This window comes from Thermobia domestica, chromosome 5 (genome assembly GCF_964235325.1).
Source record: "Thermobia domestica chromosome 5, izTheDome1.hap1.1, whole genome shotgun sequence".
NCBI classification, from domain to species: domain Eukaryota; kingdom Metazoa; phylum Arthropoda; class Insecta; order Zygentoma; family Lepismatidae; genus Thermobia; species Thermobia domestica.
The window spans coordinates 279,183,221-279,206,871 of record NC_137458.1 but is presented as its reverse complement, the minus strand read 5'-3'; the positions used below and the strand labels follow the sequence as shown (position 1 = coordinate 279,206,871).

Sequence of the window (23,651 nt, the reverse complement as noted above, 5' to 3'; positions counted from 1 at the left end):
AACTATTTTGGAATAGTTTAAGTACAGTTGCTTTAGTAATACATTTCTAGTAAATTAGTAAAAACACTAAAATCTTAGCAGTTTTGTTTATGAGTACCGCATAAACTCCTCATTAATTTCACACCATATTTATAATGAAACACTGCATACTTACATGGCTTCTTGCAACCGTTCAGCTGAATGATGAAATATGGGCTCTGTGATTGTAAACCCAGTTACAAGTTTTTCCACTATAATATTCACGATAGTCTCATATTGATGCAACTTATCACAAGTTACAAACACTTCACCCGATAAATGATACTGTTCTCCTTCTTTCTTCAAAATATTATGTATTTGTATATTTTCTTCACCCTGGAACATAAAAACAACAGAATATTACAATACTATTTATCACCAATTTGATTTTAAAATCTTGGGGATGCTGAAGAAAGAAATTATAAAATTATTAGATATACTATAACAGAACTACAATTAACAAAATGTGAAATCAACTAGTCGGCAATGATATATATATGAATGTCCATGAAGTGGGTATGTACAGCAGAATTTATAATGAACTATTCCTAAATAAAATACAGAATGCAATTTCCGTTCCGTCCAGTGACGAAAAGAGCTCTGTCCCAATCATTTTCAAAAAATGAAATGAAATGAAATCTTTGAGTTTTACGTCTCACGGTTATGCCGTTAGGCTAAAGGAGACGGTGATGATGAGTAATGAATGAAATGGCGGAATGAAGAAAGTGGGAGGAAACGGCTGAACCCCGAGAAACCCCCACACACGGTGCTTGTCCACCACAAAGTTCACTTGGCGGGGGCTGGGATCGAACCCGGGACCCCTAGCACCAGCGGTGAACGCTCTACCACTGAGCCACCGCGGCCCCCAATCATTTTGAGAGCATTACGCGGCCGTCAATATAAATGGTAAAGGAGAAGGAAGCACACTGAAACATTGAACAAAGTTTTATGCTAAATCAATAACATTATGACAATTATACAATCACAATACAGCGTTATATCTTTATATATATATATATATATATATATATATATATATATATATATATATATATATATCAGGGTGTCTACTGGAATACCAGAAAGTAAATTCATGACTTTTCATGACCTTTTTGTTCAAATTTTCATGACCATGGCGATAAAAATTTACCATTAGTAATAATAAACCCCTACCATCAGTGGTGCATCGGTTAAGATGAAGATCACATTATGTTCTTATTTGTCTAATGTACATAATGTCGATTAGCTGACAACTAATTTTAAAATGCAAGAGCAATTTAAAGGGCAGTAAAGAAATTTTTAATTGCGGTTCAAGTATGGGTTTAAGGCTTACCAGGTTCTATAGATTTAAAAAAATCTTGTGAACAATCCCGTTACATTAGCTAGGTTTTTTATCTGCATTTTATGTACTCTGAATTCTAAATTTATAATTTTCGTTTACAAGAAAAGACTGATTACGTAAATATACAATTCTTTTCCATCGTGTCATATTTGAAATTAGCGTACATAAACATACTGATAAGACCTACTGAATTTGTTCATAATGGAACCTTCATCCTGGATGGGGTCTGATGCCTTTTTTTTTTCTCTTTTTTCAAGGGTACTTTTACAAATATTTTTTTCTCACAGTCTGCATACTAGTATCACATCAAAACTTTAAAAAAAAAGTGAACACAAAAATGGACATCTTGATTGAATATTACAAGTTCAATTCTTTTTTAATGAGTTAATTTGAACATCAATTCCATCAAGTTCTGAAGTTACTGAGTCACTGAGAGCTTTACGTTTCAGTTCCAAACATTTTAAGTCTTTCAACATGGTGCGTTTTGCTTTCTCTTGTTCTTCGTAGGTGTCTTTTTGCCTTTTGAGGACTTCTCGCCTTCGTGACGATGCATTTCGCACAGATAGTATCAAAGGCTTTGTGACTGCAACGGCCTTCACACCACCTGCTGCTTGGATTCCACCATACACTGACCGCTGAGCAATGAGAGAGTCTTCTGCCAGATTCTCTACAAGGCATTCCTTGTTGACAGAGAAGCACCTTTCTACTGCAGCATTACCATGAAATAAGATCAGAAGTTGCTTGAAGAATTTCAGTGTAGCTGGTTCAACAAGACTGGTTTCGGTGATCAGCTTCATTAAGTACTGGTCAAGTTTATAATCTTTCCTGGAGAAAGCTTTTAAAGCTTCTTTCACCTTGCTTTTTTCACAGAAGCAAATGTAGTTGTTTTTTACCAGATCAGCAACTTCAGAAGCCATGTACTTCTTATTCACAAATTCTTCCAGGGCTGAATTCACAGGTGAAGAATGGGAGGTCCTCATTCAACATCACTTCAGGATCCAAGCAAGTTGCGCCTCTAACAAGCTTCATCTTGAGGGGGCATTTAACACTCAACTTTGTAAACATAGTAACTAAAAACATTCTGCAGTCATTCCTGATCTGTAGTACATCAGCTTCTTTCAAATTCTTGCATGCATTTTTTGCTGCAAATCCAATATCAATATCACGGGCCAACTTCAAATTACTTTCTTTGGGGATGTCTAGTTTCATTAACTTTGGAGGACTTGTCATTTCTCCCATCACATTTTCCCTCACAAAACGATCAGCCACCTTTCGCAACAGGGAAAAGAGTTCCTGGTACATGAATTGTAGCAGACAGTCATTAGATTGAAACAGTATCAGAAATGGTTCCAGCATAACGGACACAGACAGTAAAAAATTTAGCTTCGCACTAAGGAGTTTATCTTTCAGGAACTCTTGCACCTTTCCAAAGTTCTTTGATGTAGGTGGATTTTTTTCTACGCTTTCTACATACTTTTTTAATGCACCAAGAACTTCAATGGCTCGCTGGAAAACATCAGAGTTTTGTGTCCACCTGATTACGCAGAATTTCTTCGGGAACTTTGTTGGGTCCAGAATAATGAATAAAATCAGCTCTTCTGCTGGGAAAGTCCTTAGAGAGATAATAAGCTGAGCGACAAAATGTGTGCATTTCCCATTCAGTTTTTTCATGAGCAGTTTTGTATGAACCATGTACAGTGTGCAATGTACAAGTCCCTGCTTCAAGCATTTCAGGATTGTCTGGAGATAATTCATCCTTCAACATGTTCTTCATATCTGTCAAAAATCGGTGGTTGACATTTGGACCATCCATAGAAATTTGGATTATGTTGTTGAGAGAAAGTCCAAAATTCCCCAAAGCTATTCTAAATGCTTCACTTAAATCCACAGCCGTTGAGTGTCCAAGAAAGGCAGACGTCAAATAGCTTGTTGATACAGAATTTGCGTCACTGTTCCAATACCGAAGAACAATATCCATTTGTCCTTGCTGAGCCACTTTATTTAGACTCTCATCAAATGATACGGTATACCATAAAGAAATTTAACTTCACGAACAACCAAATTCTGGAACTAGGGACCTAAACCATAGGTTATCATGTATGCTAGCTTATCTTTTTGCATATGGAATTTCTGAGCTATGGCGCTATCACTAAACATAAGTTGAGGATTATTATATTATATAGGTTATTATATATTATATATATAATAAAGACAAAACAAATTATGAAAGAAATTCGTTTTAAAAAAATAGATCATCAAATTTAAAATCTGCAAACTCAAACGAATAATATTATTTGCATAAGTCTAAAGGCCCCAAAATACACAATTTACATTTCTTAGAAGTAAAGATATAGCAGATTAGAAAGTTGGACAGTAAAAAGTTGTTACTATATTACAGAGACTAGAAGATGAAATGGGGAGCAGCTAGGAAGACAGTAAAGTACCAGTTAGCCAGCACTAACTGGTGGGGGAAATTCTCACAATTACTGACCTGGTACAACTGTTTCAGTACATGCAGTATGAGGTATAAAAGTATGAAGTATAAAAATATACTCTGAGATTTCAGATTTTCATGACCAGTTGGGTAAATAAAGGACTTTTTCATGGCTTTCATGACTACTAAGCAAAATATATGACTTTTTCATGACTTTCATGACCAGTAGACACCCTGTATATATATACAGAAAGAGCCTGATCTTTTTAATCAACGTTATTCGAAGGTTACGGCCCTGATCTCAAAAATAAAATAAAATAAAAATAATAGTATTTCAAGATTTATTCAGAAATTCTTGATCAATGTTAAGTGTAAGTTATTTCCGTTTTACCATAATTAACAGAATTTACAGAACTATCTTACTATACCTTGATCGGTGAAAATTTTGCGCTCTCAATACACACTTTTTCTTTTATATGTTTGAAATACTTGAATTCTGAAGTTCTGTGTTTAGTCTCAGACTTCGACTAAATGCTTAGTAATGCCAACATTATACATGGTGTTTCAAAACACCGACAAGGTGGCTTATTCCTGACACCAAAATAAGACGAAAATATAGACCAACCTGGATGCACAAATGCTTCCTTTAGGAGTTATAGGCTGCCGAAAAAATGAACTTTAAAGGTCCATAGCTCCAATACTATGGGACTTACCGTAGTCGGGTCAAGACTTGGTTTAGGAACTAGTATGTGCTCTATTGAAATATCCTAGTTTCAGAATTCTGCGGTTCTTCCGCAACAATTTTTATAGAGGGAGTTTAGCTACGGGTATTTAATTTGAAGTACTCACCAACTACCCCTGGAAGTATCTAAAGAAGTTAAGTTTTTCTTTTTATTCATCTAGTGTAGAGTTGTCAGATATCCCGTTTTTCAATGAAAAAATTAACTGTCCCGATGAACACTTTCGGGACGCCTGTTTGTCCCGCTTTTCGTTCTTCAGATTGAAAAAAAATAACCTGAAAGAACTTGTATGTCTCACCTAAAAACGGAAGGCTTTCGGAAGATTTGTGTAGCTAATTTTACAAAACAACAAGGAGTTTTAAAATCACATCCATGCTTTCATCCTATCGCTTGCCTAGCTTTCAGAGTGGAAAAAAAGGATTAAAAAATATTTAAGAGGAGGCATATGGGGGGGCGTATTAGCTTTCAAACTTGAACGACCAACTAAAAAAAAAACATGCAAAATGAAGATAAGAAAAAACCAAAGTGATAAAGTGAACAAGAGAAGGACAGGAAAAGGCAAACGTATGGCTAGATGGTGAGAAAATCGAAGACTTTAAGACATTTCCCTATTTAGGAAGTCTAATATCCTCGGACGGAAGAAGCGAAAAAGACGTAAGTTCAAGAATAGCGCAGACTAAATAAACATTCAATAGGAAAAGAGGACGACTAACATCAAGAAATGGATGTTCATAAACGATTTATTAAGACACTGGAATGGAGCGTGGCGCTTTACGGATCAGAGACGTGGACATTGAGAAAATCTGAAATATCCAAATTGGAAGCATTTGAAATGTGGTGTGGGCGCAGAATGCTACGCATATCATGGACTGAAAGGAAAAGGAATGAAGACGTACTAAGGGAAGCTAACGAAGGACGACAGATCATGGAGATAATAGGAAAAAGAAAAAACAGGATGCTTGGCCATTTTATTCGGCACTCCAATTGAATCACCGTGCTGACAGAAGAAAAGAAAGAAGGAAAACCAGGGAGAGGAAGATCGAGGATAGAATATTTAGGCGCAATTACGAAGAAGAGGCCTTATCAAAGTATAAAACAGCTCTCCCAAGCGAGAGAAGTTTTAAAATTTCCATGTTGCCCAGCAACCTATGAACAAGAACAAGAAGAACCTAATTATTGAAAATACACCTACTGGATTTTTGAGTAATAAATTCCCTTATTAAAATTGTGATACTTCGACTCTACACCTGTCAAATGTTCAATTTTGCACCTAACAAGCAGCCGGGTTCAGCATCATTTTTCTTGTTTTCGTAATAAAGTTGAATCGCTCGCACTCTCTGCGCCTTCGTTAATCGCAAGATCATACTAAGGTCAAATTCCTACAATATATAAAATGAATAACATGTTTATTTTAAAATATTGTAATACATGGTAAAACGAAATACAAAAATAAAACAATAATAATAATAATAATATAAAGCAATGAAAGCTAAAAAGGGCGTTACTTATTCCGCACCCTGTATTTCTATCTTCAGTTTATTCTTGTTCCTTTGTAGTCAAAATATTCTTTCATTGTTTAACTAATTTTTTGATGATCATTTTTCAGGTCAACTACGATGGGTTCACTAATATTAAATCGAATATATTATATGTATAAATTAATATATTTGTCATTAGAAGAACAATCAAATTTGCTATAATCTGAGAGAACAAATGTTATTTCAGTCATATTAGACTAATAGTTTGAACAACATTAGTATCAGAATTAGAATTAGAGAATCCTGGCGTCCTTGGTATCCCTCAGTTCCATGTCCCACCTCTTTTTCTCGGTCTTTCCCTTCTGGTCCCTTCTATGTCAGCTAAGAAAATTTTCTTTACTACTCTTTCTTCTCCCATTCTGATGATAGGTCTATGCCCTACCTATTGTAAACGGCTATGCGTTACTATGTCTGCATCGTTGTATCTATTGTATAGTTTGTTATTGTATATGATTCGATATGTGCTTCATCTATTTTCACTGCTCCATAGGTATATTTTCCTTAATATCTTCCAGGGTTGGCTGAAAAACCAGCTGTTTTTTTTTTTCTTCAAAAAAACCAACTGGTTTAAACCAAACAAAAAAGAAAAAGAAAAATGCTTTAAATCGTATGAACTTCATGGTGACGTTTCCACATATCAAACCATCCGCATTAGTTTTATATCCTTTTCATCTTTTAATCAAGGCGTCCCATGTTCAATTCTCTGTCGAACCATAACCTTTCTTTCAAGTGTAAACCAAGTAGTGGTACGGATGTCACTTTAAGCGAAAGTCTTCTTCTTACCTCGATATTACATAAGGATATTAAGCCTAAACATACGAAACGAAACCAAATTGTATATTTCTGCTTCCCTGAATGCCTGTTGTTTTATAAAGAACCCAAGGTTGCTTAAATATATTGATAGAAATTGGCAAAATTTATCAACTACCCATGTAGCTTCCAGCATTAGCTTGGATTGGACTTTCAATTTTAATTTAATTGAATGATATCTACATACTAAATTTGTAATTTAATATCTCAGATTTAGCGTACTGGTTATGATACGTTGACCATAAAATTTTACATGGCAAGCAATAAGGGGATTTTTTTTTCGTTATTGCTTTACATTTAAAGTAAAAACAGGATTTTCCCAATGTCTGAGGCAGGAGTTTCCCAATTTATACCTAGGTATATAATTCAGTATAATGGTTTCAATTGTGCAACTGTTTATCTTTTTGTCCATCTGAAATGACTCTTCACAATTATATTAACAAGTATGTAAAGATCAGTACAACGTATTTTTATCAGGAGTCCTTCGTGATTGAGTTAGCAGATTCATCGCATTTGTGGCCAATTAGTCCCGGTTTCGAGTCTAAATAGAGAATAATTTCTCTCGGATGTAAGCCGAGAAGCGGTTTGGATTCCGTTTTAAGTTTATGTGGCCCCTTCCAGCATAACCTCGTTGTTGCATAATAACACCACGGCGATACAAACTTATTTCTGTTCATATGTATTATAAATGCATAAAACAAATTACTTAAACCAGAAAAAACCTGGTTTAAACAAAAAAAAATGTTTTTTTGGTTTTTTCAATAAAAACCATGGTTTTTGCCAACCCTGATATCTTCCGTTCTAAACTTCCTAATAGTTCTTTCCGCATAGTCCAGCATTCAGATCTTTATGCAACTATAGGCCTAATTAAAGTTCTATAAATTTTCGTCTTGGTGTTTATGGAGATGAAGTTGGATCTTAGAAGGGGAAGTAGTGCGAAGTAGGCTCTGTTTGCGGTTATGACTCTTCTTTTGATTTCTGCGTTCTGATCATTGTTTGACGTGATTGTGGATCCCAGGTAGATGTATTCATTTACTATTCGAATTTGTATGGATCAGTGCAAAGATGTGTTCCGAGTCTTCTCTGGTGTATCTTGATCTTAGACACAACCAAGAGTTTGGTTTTTCCCTCATTTATTTCCAGCCCTTTGTTAATGTTAATATTTTTTTAAGTGCATTATAACGTTAAAAAAAACTGGGAATTTTCATATACATCTTTTGAAAGGTTTATAGAAAATAATCTTGACTCATCATATTATAATGTTTAATCCTATATTTTAGCGATAAGTACACGTAATTCCAAACTTCTCAGTGAAATTATATAGGTAGTTTTAATAATATACATATAAAATGCACATCTTGAACACGATATTAGATACACGAATAGGAGATTAAAGGTCGGCTTTCTCATCTCGTACTTACGGATTAATATTAATGTTTAATTAACTTTGAAATTATTTTCATCTTTTTGTTGGAAAGAACAGCCTAAAAATGATGAAATATATTTAAAATATACAAGATGTATTTTTTCATGAAGCCTCCCCTAGCTTAGCCGGCATAACTGGAACGTAAAACTGAACTATTCAATTTTTTTCACAAAGTTATAAAATATAATGTAAATACTACTATTATAAAATACTTAAAAATCTATGTAATATAAAATTTATTTTTGTTTCTATGTAGACAAAACATTCATTCATTTTTTAACTTAGTTATTTGATGATCATTTTTCAGGTCAACTACGAAGATTATGAGTCCGAGGTGGTGGCTTTTAGACATAATCAAGATGAACTAACAGTATTTAATATTATTGGCGAGAATGATGAGTCATTGAGCATAAATAATATGAGCACAAGTTTACCTGCAACGTTTCGCAATAAGTCTTACACCACAGACATCTAAGATTACGAATGTGTTTCATATTCGTCTGCCGAGTCAATAGAACTGATTCCCGCATTTTGTTTTATGTTCGAATCAGTGCTGTAGTCCTAAAATTTTCACAGAGTATATGGTGTTTCTAATCATCTATGATTGTCAATATCATAGAAGGCATTTTTTAATGAACAATGTAAAACGTATGTATTAATTAATTCAATTAAAATATAAAGGATACGTTATCGCTTTGTAATCTAAAACCATTTCACCATATTTTTTATGACACTCCTTACTTAAATTACACCATTAATAACATAAACGGGTGTAAGTATGGAGAAGGAACCAACTCACTCCAAGAAGGAACAGAAAAAACACGCCCGGTATGCCAAAATTAAAAAAAAAAAAAAGTGCCGAAATTTAACTCTATAAAATCATTAAGACTTTTTTTTCAATTAATAGATTGTGATCTGCATTGCTCAAAGTTACGTATCAACACTGGCGTGTTGTTCAAAATATTCATACCTTAGTTTTAAAAAATCGAACAAATTTGGTCCTCTTCAGCAGAGAACAAGTTTTAAGCAATTGAGCTATCACAGCCATCGATCTTCAAGACGTTTCGATATTCTCTCAGAACAATAATGCGCTATCTTGAATTGCTCTAGCCCTTCATCCTAAAACTAACACTTTTGTGTTTTCGTTCCTTCCTGTATAATATCCAAATAATATAAAAGTAACCACGAAAGTTCTGTCGCCTTTTCACCCACCACCTTCGAACACTGATATGTCACCTAAGACGTTCCTGGAAGATCAAAAATAGTCCCCATCAGCATCGACGACCTTCTGCCAATGTTCTAGAAGGCCATGGATTCCATCGCGCTAGAACTTGGTGGGCCGTGAAGCGAACAAGGTATCAAGTGCATTTTGACCTCTACTAGGGATTTGAATTGGCGTCCTCTAAGGTGATTGCCCAAGGAATGGAATAGATGATAATCGGACAGTGCAATGTACGGGGAGTATGGTGGATGCAATAGTGTTTCTCATCCAAGGCGTAGAATAGTGTCCCGCGTCATCCTAGCCAAATGGGGCTTAGTGTTGTCCCGTAATAGGAGGGCCCCTTTGCGATTCAGAACAGGTGGCTCTAGAGTTTTGAGTTTTTCTTAAACATGGCTCAACTGCTGACAGTTGCATTGAAGCTCTGACCAGCTGGTAGTAGTTCCGATGCACGATGCCGCGAGCAGTCCACCAAACACACAGAAGAACCTTCTTCGGGTGCAGTGCTGGTTTTGGCTGTTTTGGAACTGGTTCTTTGGGGTGCTAATCAATAATGACGGCGCCTTGGAACTTCGTACAAAATCCACTTCTCATCACATGTTAACACCTGTCCAGAAATGACTCCCTCCTTAGACGAGACAGCAAAGAAACAAACGTGTCTGCTCGCGTTGCCTTCTGGCCCGGAGTCAAATCATGTGGGACACATCGACCCAATTTGTAGTGCTTCCCACGTTGATGAAGGTGGTGCCGAATGATTTCTCCACTCATATTGAATTGTAATACCAGTTCCTCAAATGTCTGCCCACTGTTCGCCCCCATTGCTGCCTGAAGATCTTCATTTGTACATGCGTTGGTCTTCCGGCACGTGGTGCGTCTTAGAGTGTTTTGTCACCGTCCTTAAACTTGTTAAATCACCGATGCACTGTCCACGTACCCACCCGACACTCTCACCAAAGGCCTGGCATACCTTCCGCCCCGCTGCAGCGGCGTTTGACCCCAATTTGAACTCGTATATAGTATACATGCCCTTTTGATTCTTCAACAATTGCCACTAGCGCGTTTTGTACAAAGTCGATTTACTGTCATTTACAGCACGGTGATTTGAGACCATGTGTTCCAGGGTTTATACCCTTTGAAGCAGAAGGTACACTCTAATGACTAAGCAGAGGGTATACGCGTCTACCGCCGTGTACCCTCGACTACAGCCCTGGTTCTAATAATTTGGCTATCAAAGACAGTAATGGTCACAGTACGAGGAACAAAAAAATTGAGAGAAACTTAATGTTTCGAATGATGCTCGTATCTCAGTCATGGGTTTGTTGAGGAAAATCGACGATTTTTTTTATAGGAATTTGTATTAGTACAATATTTTTGGTAAGATTAACAGTTTTCTAAACACTTTTATCAAACTATATGCATACAAAACCATACAATTATACAATTTTTTTCTTCTTCTGCTCCTCCTGCACAGGGGCGGATAGGTACTACAACCGGAGTCCGGAAGCACTGTAGTACGGGAGGTCTCCGATTCCCCACAACTCATTCATAAGAATATTAATACTGTATTAGTTATGTAATCTGTTGGTCATTTCATGACCTCATTACAGAACTACATTTTGTTCTTGTTGTTACTTGTGTTATTATTTACAGTTCTACTTTACCATATTGTTATTCATATATTTTCTTTAAAAAAATGTCGAAATGGAATAAATTTGCACCTCAAAAAGAAGAGGAAATTTTGATATAAAAAATTTAAAAAGATATAAATTAGATGTATAGGAAGGGAATAATCAATTAAAGAAGATCTAGAAAAATCATACAACCATTAATTTCGCTGATCTCAACAAAGTGAACGAGTTATAGACTTATCAGTGGAGCATTTATGTAATATAAGAAATAGAAGCAACGTTTGTTATTGTAAGTTTTAGATTTTGATGGAAGGATGATGGCGATTAAAATGCTAGTCTACTAGAACATCAGGTTCGGAAGGTGAAAAACCTTTCCCCCCTCATAAGAGCTAACAATTTAATATGAAAGATTTATCGTTAAACAATATGTATCAATAAAATTCGCAGTATAAGCTTTACTTTTAATTTGGCCTCTTCTGTTACGATTGAATAGTAGTATGTGGTGGTTACCTTATTTAAACTAGTTTCAACTAAAGTAAGGAACTGATATGGTTTAACTCTTTGAAGCACGATGGTACTTGTATTAGACCACCTTTTACATAAACTCCGTACCGCAAAGAGTTAAACCCTACATTTATTAATAGGCTGGGATCTATATGTAATTATGCGTGCAGAAGATATTGAAATTGGTATCAGGGCTCTACGGTATATGTACTGCATGTTGCCATATATCTGTTTGCTGCTTCCTTATGTCTAATTGATCTTCCAATGATATCGCGTAGGGCTTATGTATAGCCCGCTCCCCTCAGTTCTTTGTCACCGGAACTGGAAGACTACTACTACTACTACTACAAGTGGCGAAGAGAACTGTTCCTGCCTTGAAGAGCCACTTCCGCTTTTGGTCAAAAACAATATGGAGTTCATATAGCTACCTTTTGTTAAACGACATACTTACTAATATAGAAAATAACATAATAAAATCTGATAGATTGACATGCAATTATTACGTACTGTAAGTAAACCACTACTTTACTCATCACACGCTATATTTTTTCACTCAACTTTCTTTGTCTATCTTCTTAAGCAATAGCAACTTGGACGTGTAGCACATGATATCTGGATGAATGTGGAGTTAGTCGAACGTCCACTCAGAGGATATATTCTACTAACAAATGGCACCCATACAAACTCCAGCATCTAACAGAGGACGATCTAGACAGTCGGGTGCAGTTTGCAGAATGAGCAACAGCACAACTGGTACCGAATCCAGATTCACCTTGACCGTGCTGTTCTCCGATGAGGCGAATTTTTATATCAACGGAGAAGTAAACAGACAAAAAACACCGCTGGTGGAATGGAAATAACTCTCATTGGAGTAATACGTCATGGATAGTTTCTGGGCAGCAGACTATGGTATAGTGTAATATTTTTGGCACAAGGGTTATTGGTCTATTCTTTTTCTACGGTAATTTGGAAGCCAAACAATACCTACGGTTGCCGGACTAGGATATCCTGCCATCAACGTTGTCGGAGAACGGTTTATATCCAAAGTTCTTCCAGCAGGATCGAAGATCAACAGTTAACTGGAAAGTGGAACGGACGTCGCGGATCAGTGGCGTGGCCGCCACGCTCTCCGGATCTCGACTCCTACGAATTGCTGGCTGTGCGTGAGGAGTGGAAGAGGCGTGTGGCATACACCATTGTTGCACAGGGTGGTTATGCACTACCGAGAATATGTTGTGATGGTATCCAAAAGATAAAACAGGCAATAATTCATCAACGGTTAGTGATATGAAAAAAAAAAAAAAAAAAAAAAAAGCATTGAATTCTTGATTAAAACAGTCCTAACACATGTACCGCATGACTACCTTCCCTTTTCAAAAAACATCACATATCCAAAATGGCGGATTTCACGATGGCGGCGGAGGTTCGTGATCTACTGTGCCCATCCTTCTTTTGCCAGTATGTGAAATTACCACCGTTTGTGTTGTCTATCGTCCACTATTTTTATGATTCAAGTTTATTTATGTATTTTCATAACACAGCATAACCCTTCTCCCACCAAATTTGAGCCCCACTCTCTAAATTTCTTATGTGTTCAGCCGCTGTAACTTTGCACATACATATATTTTCACATTCTCTATTAGGCGAAGTATGTCTCATCCTGCAACTCGATTCATACATTTAGACGAGTTACTTCTCAGTCGATACATGTTAACCGCATTTAAACTGTCTCTTTCGTCCTGATGCCGTGTTCTGACGAACAATTTTACAAACAAGCGTTTTGCCCAGTCCAGTGTGTGTAGAGTGAAGTCAAATTTTCAGTAATTTTCAGGTTAAAATTCCGTAACCATTTAGTGTAGCACAAGAAGTGGCAGTTTAAAAACGCAAAGCGATAAAGGTGTTGTTGCTCTTGTTTAATTTTGATACTGGATTTTTCTTCTGCCGAACTTTTGGAGAACCTACGTAAGTCTTTAAAGAGATTTACTTTTTGCTTATACTTCTGAATTTACCATAAAGGTATTTTTCTCTTGTTAAATTTGTATTTCTTTTAGGATAGTGTTTCTGACTCAGGTGGAGACGTGACAAAGAAAAAAAAAAGTATCTCCTCAATCATAAATGGGAGAGTGTTTCGTAATTCGCACAATATTTTGGACCTGTTTAACACAACAAATTGGAGTTCGGAATAAGGGACGCCAGGCAGCTCTTCTTATGTTACCTTTTAACATTCTTTGCATATTCCTTGTGGCGCTTCATTTGTGTTAATATGTATAGAATGAACTGGAAAACTGTAACTAGTAACCTGAGAAAGACAGGTAATTAATTGATTCTGACCAAATAAGTAGGAAGCTTGACCTTATATATAGCCCGAGATTAGTGTCCCAGTTTTTCGTTTACTAAATCTGGCAACCCTAATTTAGTGCATTCAGAACTTTATAAAGGTGTTATGTTGAATGTTGTTGGATATCTTAATGTGAAAGCATCTAATTCACCCAAAGGGGCCGCGGTGGCTCAGTGGTAGAGTGTGGGATCTCAGGTTCGATCCCAGCCCCCGCCAAGTGAACTTTGTGGTGGACAAACGCCGTGTGCTTGGGTTTCCTCGGGGATCTCCCGTTTCCTCACACTTTCTTCATTCCACAATTTCATTCATTTATCATGATCACCGTCTCCTTTAGCCTAACCGGCACAATCGTGGGACGTAAAATTCCAAGATTTCATTTCATTTTCTAATTCACCGAAGGAAAGCCCAAAACCTTATAAAAATCACTTTCAATGTGATCATCTTAGTTGTACCAGTAATATACTAAGAAAAAGCCAAGGTGTTTTTTTGTTTTTGCAAGCGGGTGTAACCCGAAAAAAAAACGGTTTTCTTCAGGCTGGGCCCATGGTAGTGCGGTGGTGAGTCCGTACAGACCAAGTACATCAGCAACAGTAGGTATTTATGTACAAAAGGCCGTTGCAAAAAAGTAATGTTGAATTTAATCGCCCCACAATGAACAAAATCTGAACGATGTAATATTAGAAACCATTCTCACCATTCTTTCTCCTGCACATTTTTTTAATTTTTTGATACCGGTGCACTTTGAGCGGAACATTCATAGGACCTGACATGCAGGTGTATTTTTGGCGCACCACTAAAAATAATTGTTGATAAATTGTAATTTTTTCACTAGTTTACTTCTTATTGTCTCCTAAAAGATTGCGCTGGGCGACATGAAAATAGCTCACTTGGCATTGATAAAATTCAAAGGGACCCCCATAGATAATTGTTGAAAAATTAGAATTCTTTTTCGCTTTGCGTATAAATACGGCTTCCAGAGGCATGGTATAAGAATTACAGTGCAAAAGCACAAACCAACCTGTGCTAGGTAGCTACTAAAATACACGAATGCTAACCGAGACAGAGTAGGGCGAAGCTGGTGGGCCTGCGGAATAGCGCGAGGGTGCGTCCGAAGGGAGCGGGCGCATCAGCGATGATGGATATACGCGTACGCTAGGACAGAGAAAAAGAAGTGGATTTTGGCATATATTCCAGTTTCAATAGCACTTGTCGTGGTTTTACACTAGTAACGTTTCACCTGTAAACGTAAAATATAGCGTCTGTACACAGTACAGAAATACACCGCCGGCGGAAAATAACATCTAATAAAGTCATCTTTCATATGGACTCACTTACTTTATCCACCGTAAAGCATTTGTAATGATTTTACACTAGGAATCCTACACATGTAAACCTGAAATACAGCTCTATTACTTTCTGTAAAATTTTGTGGACTGCAGAAATATGTTCCTTATGGATATATCTTTTCCGGCAAATTACTCAATTTCACCTGTAAATGTGGTGCGCCAAAACTACACCAGCACTAGGCCCGATTCTTAATATACAGCAATACGAGGAATTACAGTTTTTTTTTTTTTTTGGATTGAGTATAGCCCGCTCCCCCCAGTGATTTTTAACGAATCATAATGATTCTAACGATTGATACTAGTTCATAATGAATCGGAACCGCATGTTATAAAGATTTAAGATGTAAATCCTGTGGTAAGGAAGTTTTTGTATAAGTAGTAGTAGTAGTAGTAGTAGTAGTAGTAGCGGTAGTAGTAGTGGTAGTTAGTAGCAATAGTAGTAGTAGTAGTAGTAGGAACGGGTTAGAAGCCCCGCAGTGGTTGGTTGGGTTCTGTTCTCAATATAAGTAGTAGTAGTGACTCTTCCAGTTCCTGTGACAAAGAACTGGGGGGAGCGGGCTATACACAAGCCTTTTTTTTTTTTTTTCCCACCAAGGTGGGTCCAAACTTCCCTAAGACTAAGCAGTCTTTACTTTGGTCATTTCATTCATTTTAATCTTCGATACAGTGATTTGATTTTTAGTTTCCGGTTTCGAGAACCTACCTGTGTGCCCATATGTATACATTAGCTCCTTTCTGTACCAAAGGTTATTATTTCCTTTATATAGAATTGCCCAGCGAGCGTCAGCGAGTGATGGCGTGTTGTTTTTCTCTTCGTTACAAATCGATTCATTGAATAAAATGGCCAAAATAAAGACGTGTCCCTTAAACTAACCCTACCCTACCCTACCCTACCCTACTTATTTCTACTTCACCTTACCTGAATAATGCTATCTTGTGACAAAATCACTTGTTCTGCTCGAAGTGCACTTTTACCGAATATTGCAACTTGTGGATGCCACTTAGGAAAGTGAATAATTTTGGTATTCATTTTTACACTTGAGCTTTCTGGATACTTTGTTTTGAGGGATCTTTAAATGCATTTATTCTTACCTTCACCTTACTGTTCCTTATTATTTGTGTTATGTAATCAATTCTCTTAGAAACACTCTTCCTTGCATCTTCAACTGTGTCTTTTGTACTTTCAACTTTGACGCAAAACTGTATTTTATCTGGTTCAACGATAAGTTCTGAAAATCCCACTACTTTGGCAAGATTTACTTTAGGTAGTGAAGCAGCTTTCCACAATTTGTTGACATCATTTTGTAGAGTTTTGCGTTCATTATCTACATCATTACAGGTAAACATTCCTGCACTGAAAGTACCTTGGTGTGCAGCATGAATCATCCCTTTATCTAAGTTTACAACGAAATACAAAACTCAATTTCACACAAAAACACAAATAATTTGTGTATAATTAGGAATAATACATGTATAGCTAAATTTTTCCATTCAAAATGCTCCTAATTCCTAAGAACCATTGTTGTCAACTCATTGCCAAACAAAGTTCTTAATATATTATTATTAAATACACAAGTTGAAACGTTCTTATATTGCAACACTGAACATTCGGACATTGGGATTACCAAGGATTTTCTAGTATAAAGTGATTCCTATGTTCTATTTTTTAGACTTTCAGTCAAGCAGCTACTGCATCGTCACTATTTATCCTAGGACCATGGTTCATACCTCATTCTCTTCAGAATGGAGCTGACTTTCAAATGATACCACTTGCATGCTCATACCATATACCAGGAGCGGAAAAAATTTTTGTCAAAGGGAAAATTTCGGAGGGAAATTTTTTCTCGCACTTTGGGCCCCTCTGGAGCGGCCCTGTGTGAACGTAGCCATATAAAAAAAATCTGATAAATAGTACCTGATATACTGAATGTGTGTGCCAAATTTCAAGTTTCTATCTTGAATACCAAGGGCGGGAGAAATTTTATCAGAAATTCCCACCATGCTCCAAATTACCGTAAAACACCATAATCTCAGGTAAAAAATTTCCTGAGACATCCCTTATTACCCTAGGGTCATGTATCGCCCATCATTCTCTTCAGAATAGAACTGCCTTTTAGGCGGTATGACTCACGTGTCTCCATCATGTATCTAAGGCGGGAAAATGAGGAAAAACGGGATTTTTTGGGTCTAAATATCTTTTTTTTTTTACTTTTAGCCCCCCTGGACCCCCTGTTTTAACGCAGAGATCTGAAAAAAATCTGGTAAATACTACTCGGTGGGATGAATGTTTATGCACAATTCCAATTTTCCAGGTGCAAAAGTAAGCCTGCCAAAAAAAAATATACCGACAATGTCCCATATTCCCATATACAGAGGGAAATTTTTAAACATTCCCTGAGACATCCCTAATTACCCTAGGGTCATGTATCGCCCATCATTCTCTTCAGAATAGAACTGCCTTTCAGGCGGTACCATTCACTTATCCCCATCATGTATCTAAGGCGGGAAAATCCCGTGAAAGGGATTTTTTGGTAAACATTTTCCTTTTTCAACGTTTAGCCCCTCTGTACCCCCTGTTTTAACGCAGAAATATGAAAAAAAATATCTGGTAAATACTACTCGGTAGACTGAATGTTTGTGCACAATTTCAATCTTCTAGCTGCAAAAATAAGCCCGCAAAAAATAATACCGAAAATGTCCAAAATTCCCCTATTCAGAAGTATATTTTGATAAAAAATTCCCTGACACTTCCCTAATTACCTTAGGGCCATGTGTCGCACATCATTCTCTTCAGAATAGAACTGCCTTTCAGGCGGTACCATTCACTTGTCTCCATCATGTATCTAAGGCGGGAAAATGAGGAAAAACTTTTTTTTTTGGTAAAAATATCCCTTTTTTCAACTTTTTGACCCTCTGGATCCCCCCCTGTTTTAACGCAGAAATCTGAAAAAAAAATCAGGTAAATACTACTCGGTGGACTGTATGTTTGTGCAAAATTTCAATCGTCTACGTGCAAAAATAAGCCCGCCAAAAATACTTTACATAACCCCCCCCCCCAAAAGGTATTACACGAAAATATAAATTTTAGACTTATGACGTCATCACCTCCTATGTCTCGAGGCAGGAAGGTGTGAAACCATACGTAATGTCTTCTGCAATGCCTCTGGACTTGAAAAACAAAAAACCCGGACGAAAAAGCTCAAATAGGAGAGTTATAACGCAATGTACCATGAAACACCCCGTATGGTACAAATTGTACCATAAGATCCCCAAAGGGATAAATGTTAACAGTTTTTTCATTGCGTTGCGGTTCACAAATTTTGACAAGTTTAATACGGAATGAAGCCTCAAATTTTGCTTATACCTCTCCGAATTTAAATAAGGATTTACATAAATACGAATTTAATGTTTATTTTTTTTAAAAAAATAATATATTGATATGAAATATTCTTGAAACATTTTTTTTTTTTTCATTTTGAGAGATATCGAGAAAAGAAATACCTTCCTAAGTCTCTCTCTCTTGATTATTTTTATTGGTCTATGTTATAATATCCCTGCTGATAGTGGTTGCCTCTACCCATCATAGATATTGTGTGATGCTATATAATTATATCTTAATATGATACTGCATACATAGTTCAGTGCAATGAGACTAAAAAGGAGCAAAACCCGGACATAAAAAAAAAAAAAAGCCGATATATTTTCTGCAATGATCATGATATTCTATTCAGTATTACATTCTGTATATATACGGACATCATTTTATGTATCAAAATGACCAAATTTGTTCAGTAACGTAAATGGTTGCATTGTGGAAGCGTCTTCACCTGAGAGACAATTTTTAGTTCTTGTAAATTTTTGTCAAACAAAATGAAGCTAACTATATACCAATAAATCAATATAGTTATATTTTAGAAAAAAAAAACAATAGGCACTGATTATTCGAACATTGTTCTAAAACACACAGGAACAATTAAATTTGTAAAAAGAACTTTTTTTAAAATGGAATTCTTAAATTGCGCTATATCGATTGCGCTTCGCTTTTTTTTTTTTAACAATAAATGACTAGAGCACGAAAAACTCTTATATTAATTTACCAAATAGACCTACATGTTATTTTTTTTAAAACTGCAATTTGATTCCCCGTCGAAACTGGACGGGCCACAGAAGGTAACGCCTTCTCTGGGGCCAGGGGAAAACAGAACTGTTAGAAGCGCCTGTTTATAGATGGTATACAAAAAACTATGGATGGCGTTGGTGCACATTCATTATTATATCTTTAGATGCGGTAGAAGAAGTGCAGTGTAGGAGAGAAATTATGGACTATAGATATGCAGATGGCTTTGATAGATGCGACGACGTGGGTTATAGGTTGGTGTGGCCTGGTCAAGTTCATGCAGTGCAAGTAGGTGGTCAACTGGTGGATAGGCATGCCGTGGTCATGCAGGAGTCTGATCGAGCAGAGCACCAAGAATTGGATGTGCCTCAGCTATACGGCTCTGTATATAGCGAGTGCGGAGACGATAGAGATGTTGTAAAAGCGTGGGTATGGTGGTGTGCCGATAGATCTTCCTAGTAGGAGTATTTGCCGGTAAGAAATAAGCGGAGCGCAGAGCATGACGCTCCAGGACTTATAATTTGATGTAGAAGTGCTGTGGAGCAGACAGCCAAGCAACATGACCACGGGTAAGAGCTGGGCGGACAAATACCTTATACGTATGGAGAAGGAGCCTGCTGTTGAGACCCCAGTTGGTGCCGCAGAGGCTTCGCAACAAATTTATTCGGCGTCGAATGTTAGTTTGTAACTGAGAAAGGTGGGCTCTCCACGTGAGATGTTTATCAAAAATGACGCCTATATATTTCAAACTGTTGGACAAGGACAACGGTGAACCGAAAGGCGTAAGATGTAGACGCTTAGGATTTCTTGTTGGACAAAATTTGTTGCGGTTGCGGGCAAATAATGCCATTTGGGTTTTGGCGGGGATTAGTTTGAGTTTCCACCTACATGTTAATTGGCTTACTGGCTTTATACACATTTTTTTTCAAAAGTGATTGCACACTTTAACTGTTCTCTGTCAATAGCAATTGTATGAATGTATAATACAAAACGTATACAGAAGAATTTAAAAAATATTTATAATGTGATATCTCGCAGTCCACCTTTTATAAGGGTGCACTGTACCCTTCACAGGTTCTTCACCAACAGCCATTATATGAATTTATTATACAACAGTAGTATACAGAAAAACAACTAAAATCACTTATCTATGATGTGATATTTCGCAGGGCGCACTTTACCAAAAGTAACAGTATGTATTCATTGTACAGAACTGTGCCATAGAAGAATAATAAAACCGTGTATGTTCGATGCGGTTTGGCAAGGGCGCCTTATGCAAAGAGAGCACTGTACTTATCACCAGGGGCGGATAGGCCCACCGGGCTACCCGGCAGCGCCCTGTGCGCCCCCTCAACGAATTGCTCCCGAGATGCAATACATAAAAGAATATTTTGGACAATGGACTAAGCATTAAATCGTAAAAATTGATGTGACATCGTGGAAAGAAGGCAAAGTTATTAGTTTATAGTTATGCTGATGTCTGCAAAATAATCATATACCTATTTAGTGCCCCCAAACCTGCAAAACTATCAACTACTGACTGCCAACAAACTGAATATAGTATTGAAGTTAGCAATCCTATCTCATCTGATAAGAATGCCACTGTCAGAGAGGAAAATGAGCAAGAAGATTCCACTTCCATGAGTCTTGAAATTAGTGTCCTTCCAACATCAGTTACGATTGTTGTTATCAAAACAGAAAATGAATAGAAAAGCTTCAGTTCTAGCAATGCAGATTCCAAAGTCAGTGAAAACATTATAAAGCGTGGTGCAGCAGGGAACATAGCAACGAACTCTTTCATACGTCCACAAATGAATGATCCTCAAGTTTTTGAGTTCCATCTCCATCAACGAAAATAGAACATACCCTTTAATCCTGAGTTTACTTATAAACGAGAGATGGCACCATCGGCTGTCATATTGTTCTAGTCAAAATGCGTTTTTTGCGGCGTGTGCACAGCTTATTCTGCAGATTGAACAAAGAGATTCTGTACATCAGCGAGTAAGAGAACATGAGTCTTCCAAAATACATCAGATCAACGTGGATGCTTACGTATCTAACAGAAGAAAACATAGTGTTAAGAAACTACTTCCTCATGGATAGCTAAAACAGCGGCAGAATCAGATTGAGAACAACAGTCAAGTAATGCATTGAGTTGTCGATGTGCTGAAACTCATTGGTAAAAGAGAGCTCAGTTACAGAGGAAAAGGAAATGAAGCAGCCCATAGATTGGAAGATACAGCTGCAGATCATGAAAACTTTTAGAATATTATTCTTTTGCTGAGCAAATTTGACTTTCCGCTTAAAATTAGTTTAGAGAAGGTCATCGAAAAGAGTAAACTGAGTCATGTATCAGGAAGTAAGCAGGATGATGGTCACATAACTTTCAAAATACACGGTGAATATGTTTTGGATGCTATCAACACACTTATCAGAGAAGATTTTCCGAATAAAGTCTCTCCGTTGGAATGTTTTCTGTTCTTTTGGATACTACTGAACAGGCCAGTGCTCCACTGTTTTACAGTATGTTATTAAAGAAAGAATTGTTGGCATTGTAAAATGCATATTCACCACAGTCCAGTATCTTTGCGTTTTACTGTTGGAAATTCAGCAGAAGTTGAACCTTCATATTAAGAAGTGTATTGGAAATTCAACCGATTGCACAAGTAACATACAAGGACAATATTCGGATTTTTTAAAACACCTACGATCAGTTACACGTGTCGTGTTACTATCGTATACTCAATCTTGTTATATGCGATCTGACAAAAAGTTGTATTGATTCTGTGTCATTGTTTGTTCTGTTGAATGACTGTGCGATATTTATTCGTGAATATTATCTGCGAATGGTCACTTGAAAGACCAAATGTCAACAAAGTCGTCTTACAGTTATTGCGGAAACAAGATGGTGGAAAACACTCTATTTTGGAGAAAAAGTTTGGCCATTTTTCGAACCCAGAAAGTGCTTTGTACATAGAGTTGACCTTAACGAAGCACATTGCTTCCGCAGGAAATGTCAAATCACAAGCTAAGTATAAAGCGAAAGGATATATAAAAGATGTTCTCAAGTTCAAAACAATTCTGACAGCACAGATGTTCCTGAGAAAATTTCAAGTGACGACCCCTCTGTCAAACTATCTCCAAACACAGGGTGCTTGTGTACTGTAGTTGTATCGAATAGTCAGACTACTGTCCCAACTGAAAGAGCAGAGAGCTGATTTTGAATTGGTTACGAATGCAGCACTAAGATTTGCAGAATGGGCCAATAATAAATTTGAAGAATTAGAACATGATTTCTTTGTGTCTACTTACCTGTCGACAACTTACCTTCGGAGGTGGTAAAGAACGTTTCCCTATGAATGTGAAGAGGAAACTGCTTCTGATTAGAGCCGTTTCTAAGCTCCCCGGTGCCCTAGGTACTTCAAATTGTTACCTCCCCCACTATTTCCAGAGCACCTCCTCCTCCAGTTATTGTTTTGCCAGTTTTGGTTCGGGAGGAATTTTCCCTTTCTTTGTTTTTGCTCTTTGGAATGTTTTTCCATTATCCACCACCTATGGACCGGACTGGCAACCGGCAGCCATAAGGAAAGGATAATGGCATGGTTTGGCCACTCTTGTATTCTAAATTATACGTATCATATTTACATTAGCCGCTGAGATCTACAGGGTGTCCGAGAAGTCCTTCCCTGATTACAGAAATTGATAACTCAGGCTAGAAATACGATAGAAATATGAAACTGGTGTTAAATTGTTTACAAACTATAAAAGTTTTGGTCACATCAGTACACTTCCACATGAGCACCCTTGGTAGCACGTAGCACATCTAGGCGATATTCAATTTCCATCCACACATTAGCCAACATCACTGGAGGGATCGATGCAACGACTGTGGTTATTCGTTGCTGCAGGGTTTCAAGATCTGGTACACGTGTTGTCTGGAACTGTCTCGGCACCGTGGTTGGTGATCGTGTCTCATGGTACCACAGGGCACACTGTGCCTTCTCCTGGTTGGTTGGCATGGCTTCTTGGGCTTCTTACTTACGTACTACAAACCTAAAACAAACAAAATTGAGACTTGGTAAAACAGAACAAACCTAACACAGACAAAAACTTTTATAGTTTGTAAACAATTCAACACCAGTTTCATATTTCTATCTTATTTCTAGCCTGAGTTATCAATTTCTGTAATTA

At 37.0% G+C, this 23,651-nt stretch overlaps 1 protein-coding gene across 2 annotated transcripts in view; it reads right to left on the bottom strand.

Moving 5' to 3' along the window:
* The window catches only part of LOC145686654 (interleukin-1 receptor-associated kinase 1-binding protein 1-like), a 31,418-nt gene extending 14,515 nt beyond the window's left edge, over positions 1–16,903 (bottom strand). The window contains exons 1-2 of one of the 2 annotated variants that reach the window (XM_081760139.1): positions 16,436–16,903; positions 155–354 (exon numbers count right to left, since the gene is read on the bottom strand). In XM_081760139.1, the coding sequence (XP_081616265.1) occupies positions 155–354; positions 16,436–16,729 (494 nt within the window). In that variant the 5' untranslated portion in view covers positions 16,730–16,903. The other variant, XM_081760140.1, reaches the window with a different exon arrangement.
* Between the last annotated feature and the right edge of the window lie 6,748 nt (positions 16,904–23,651).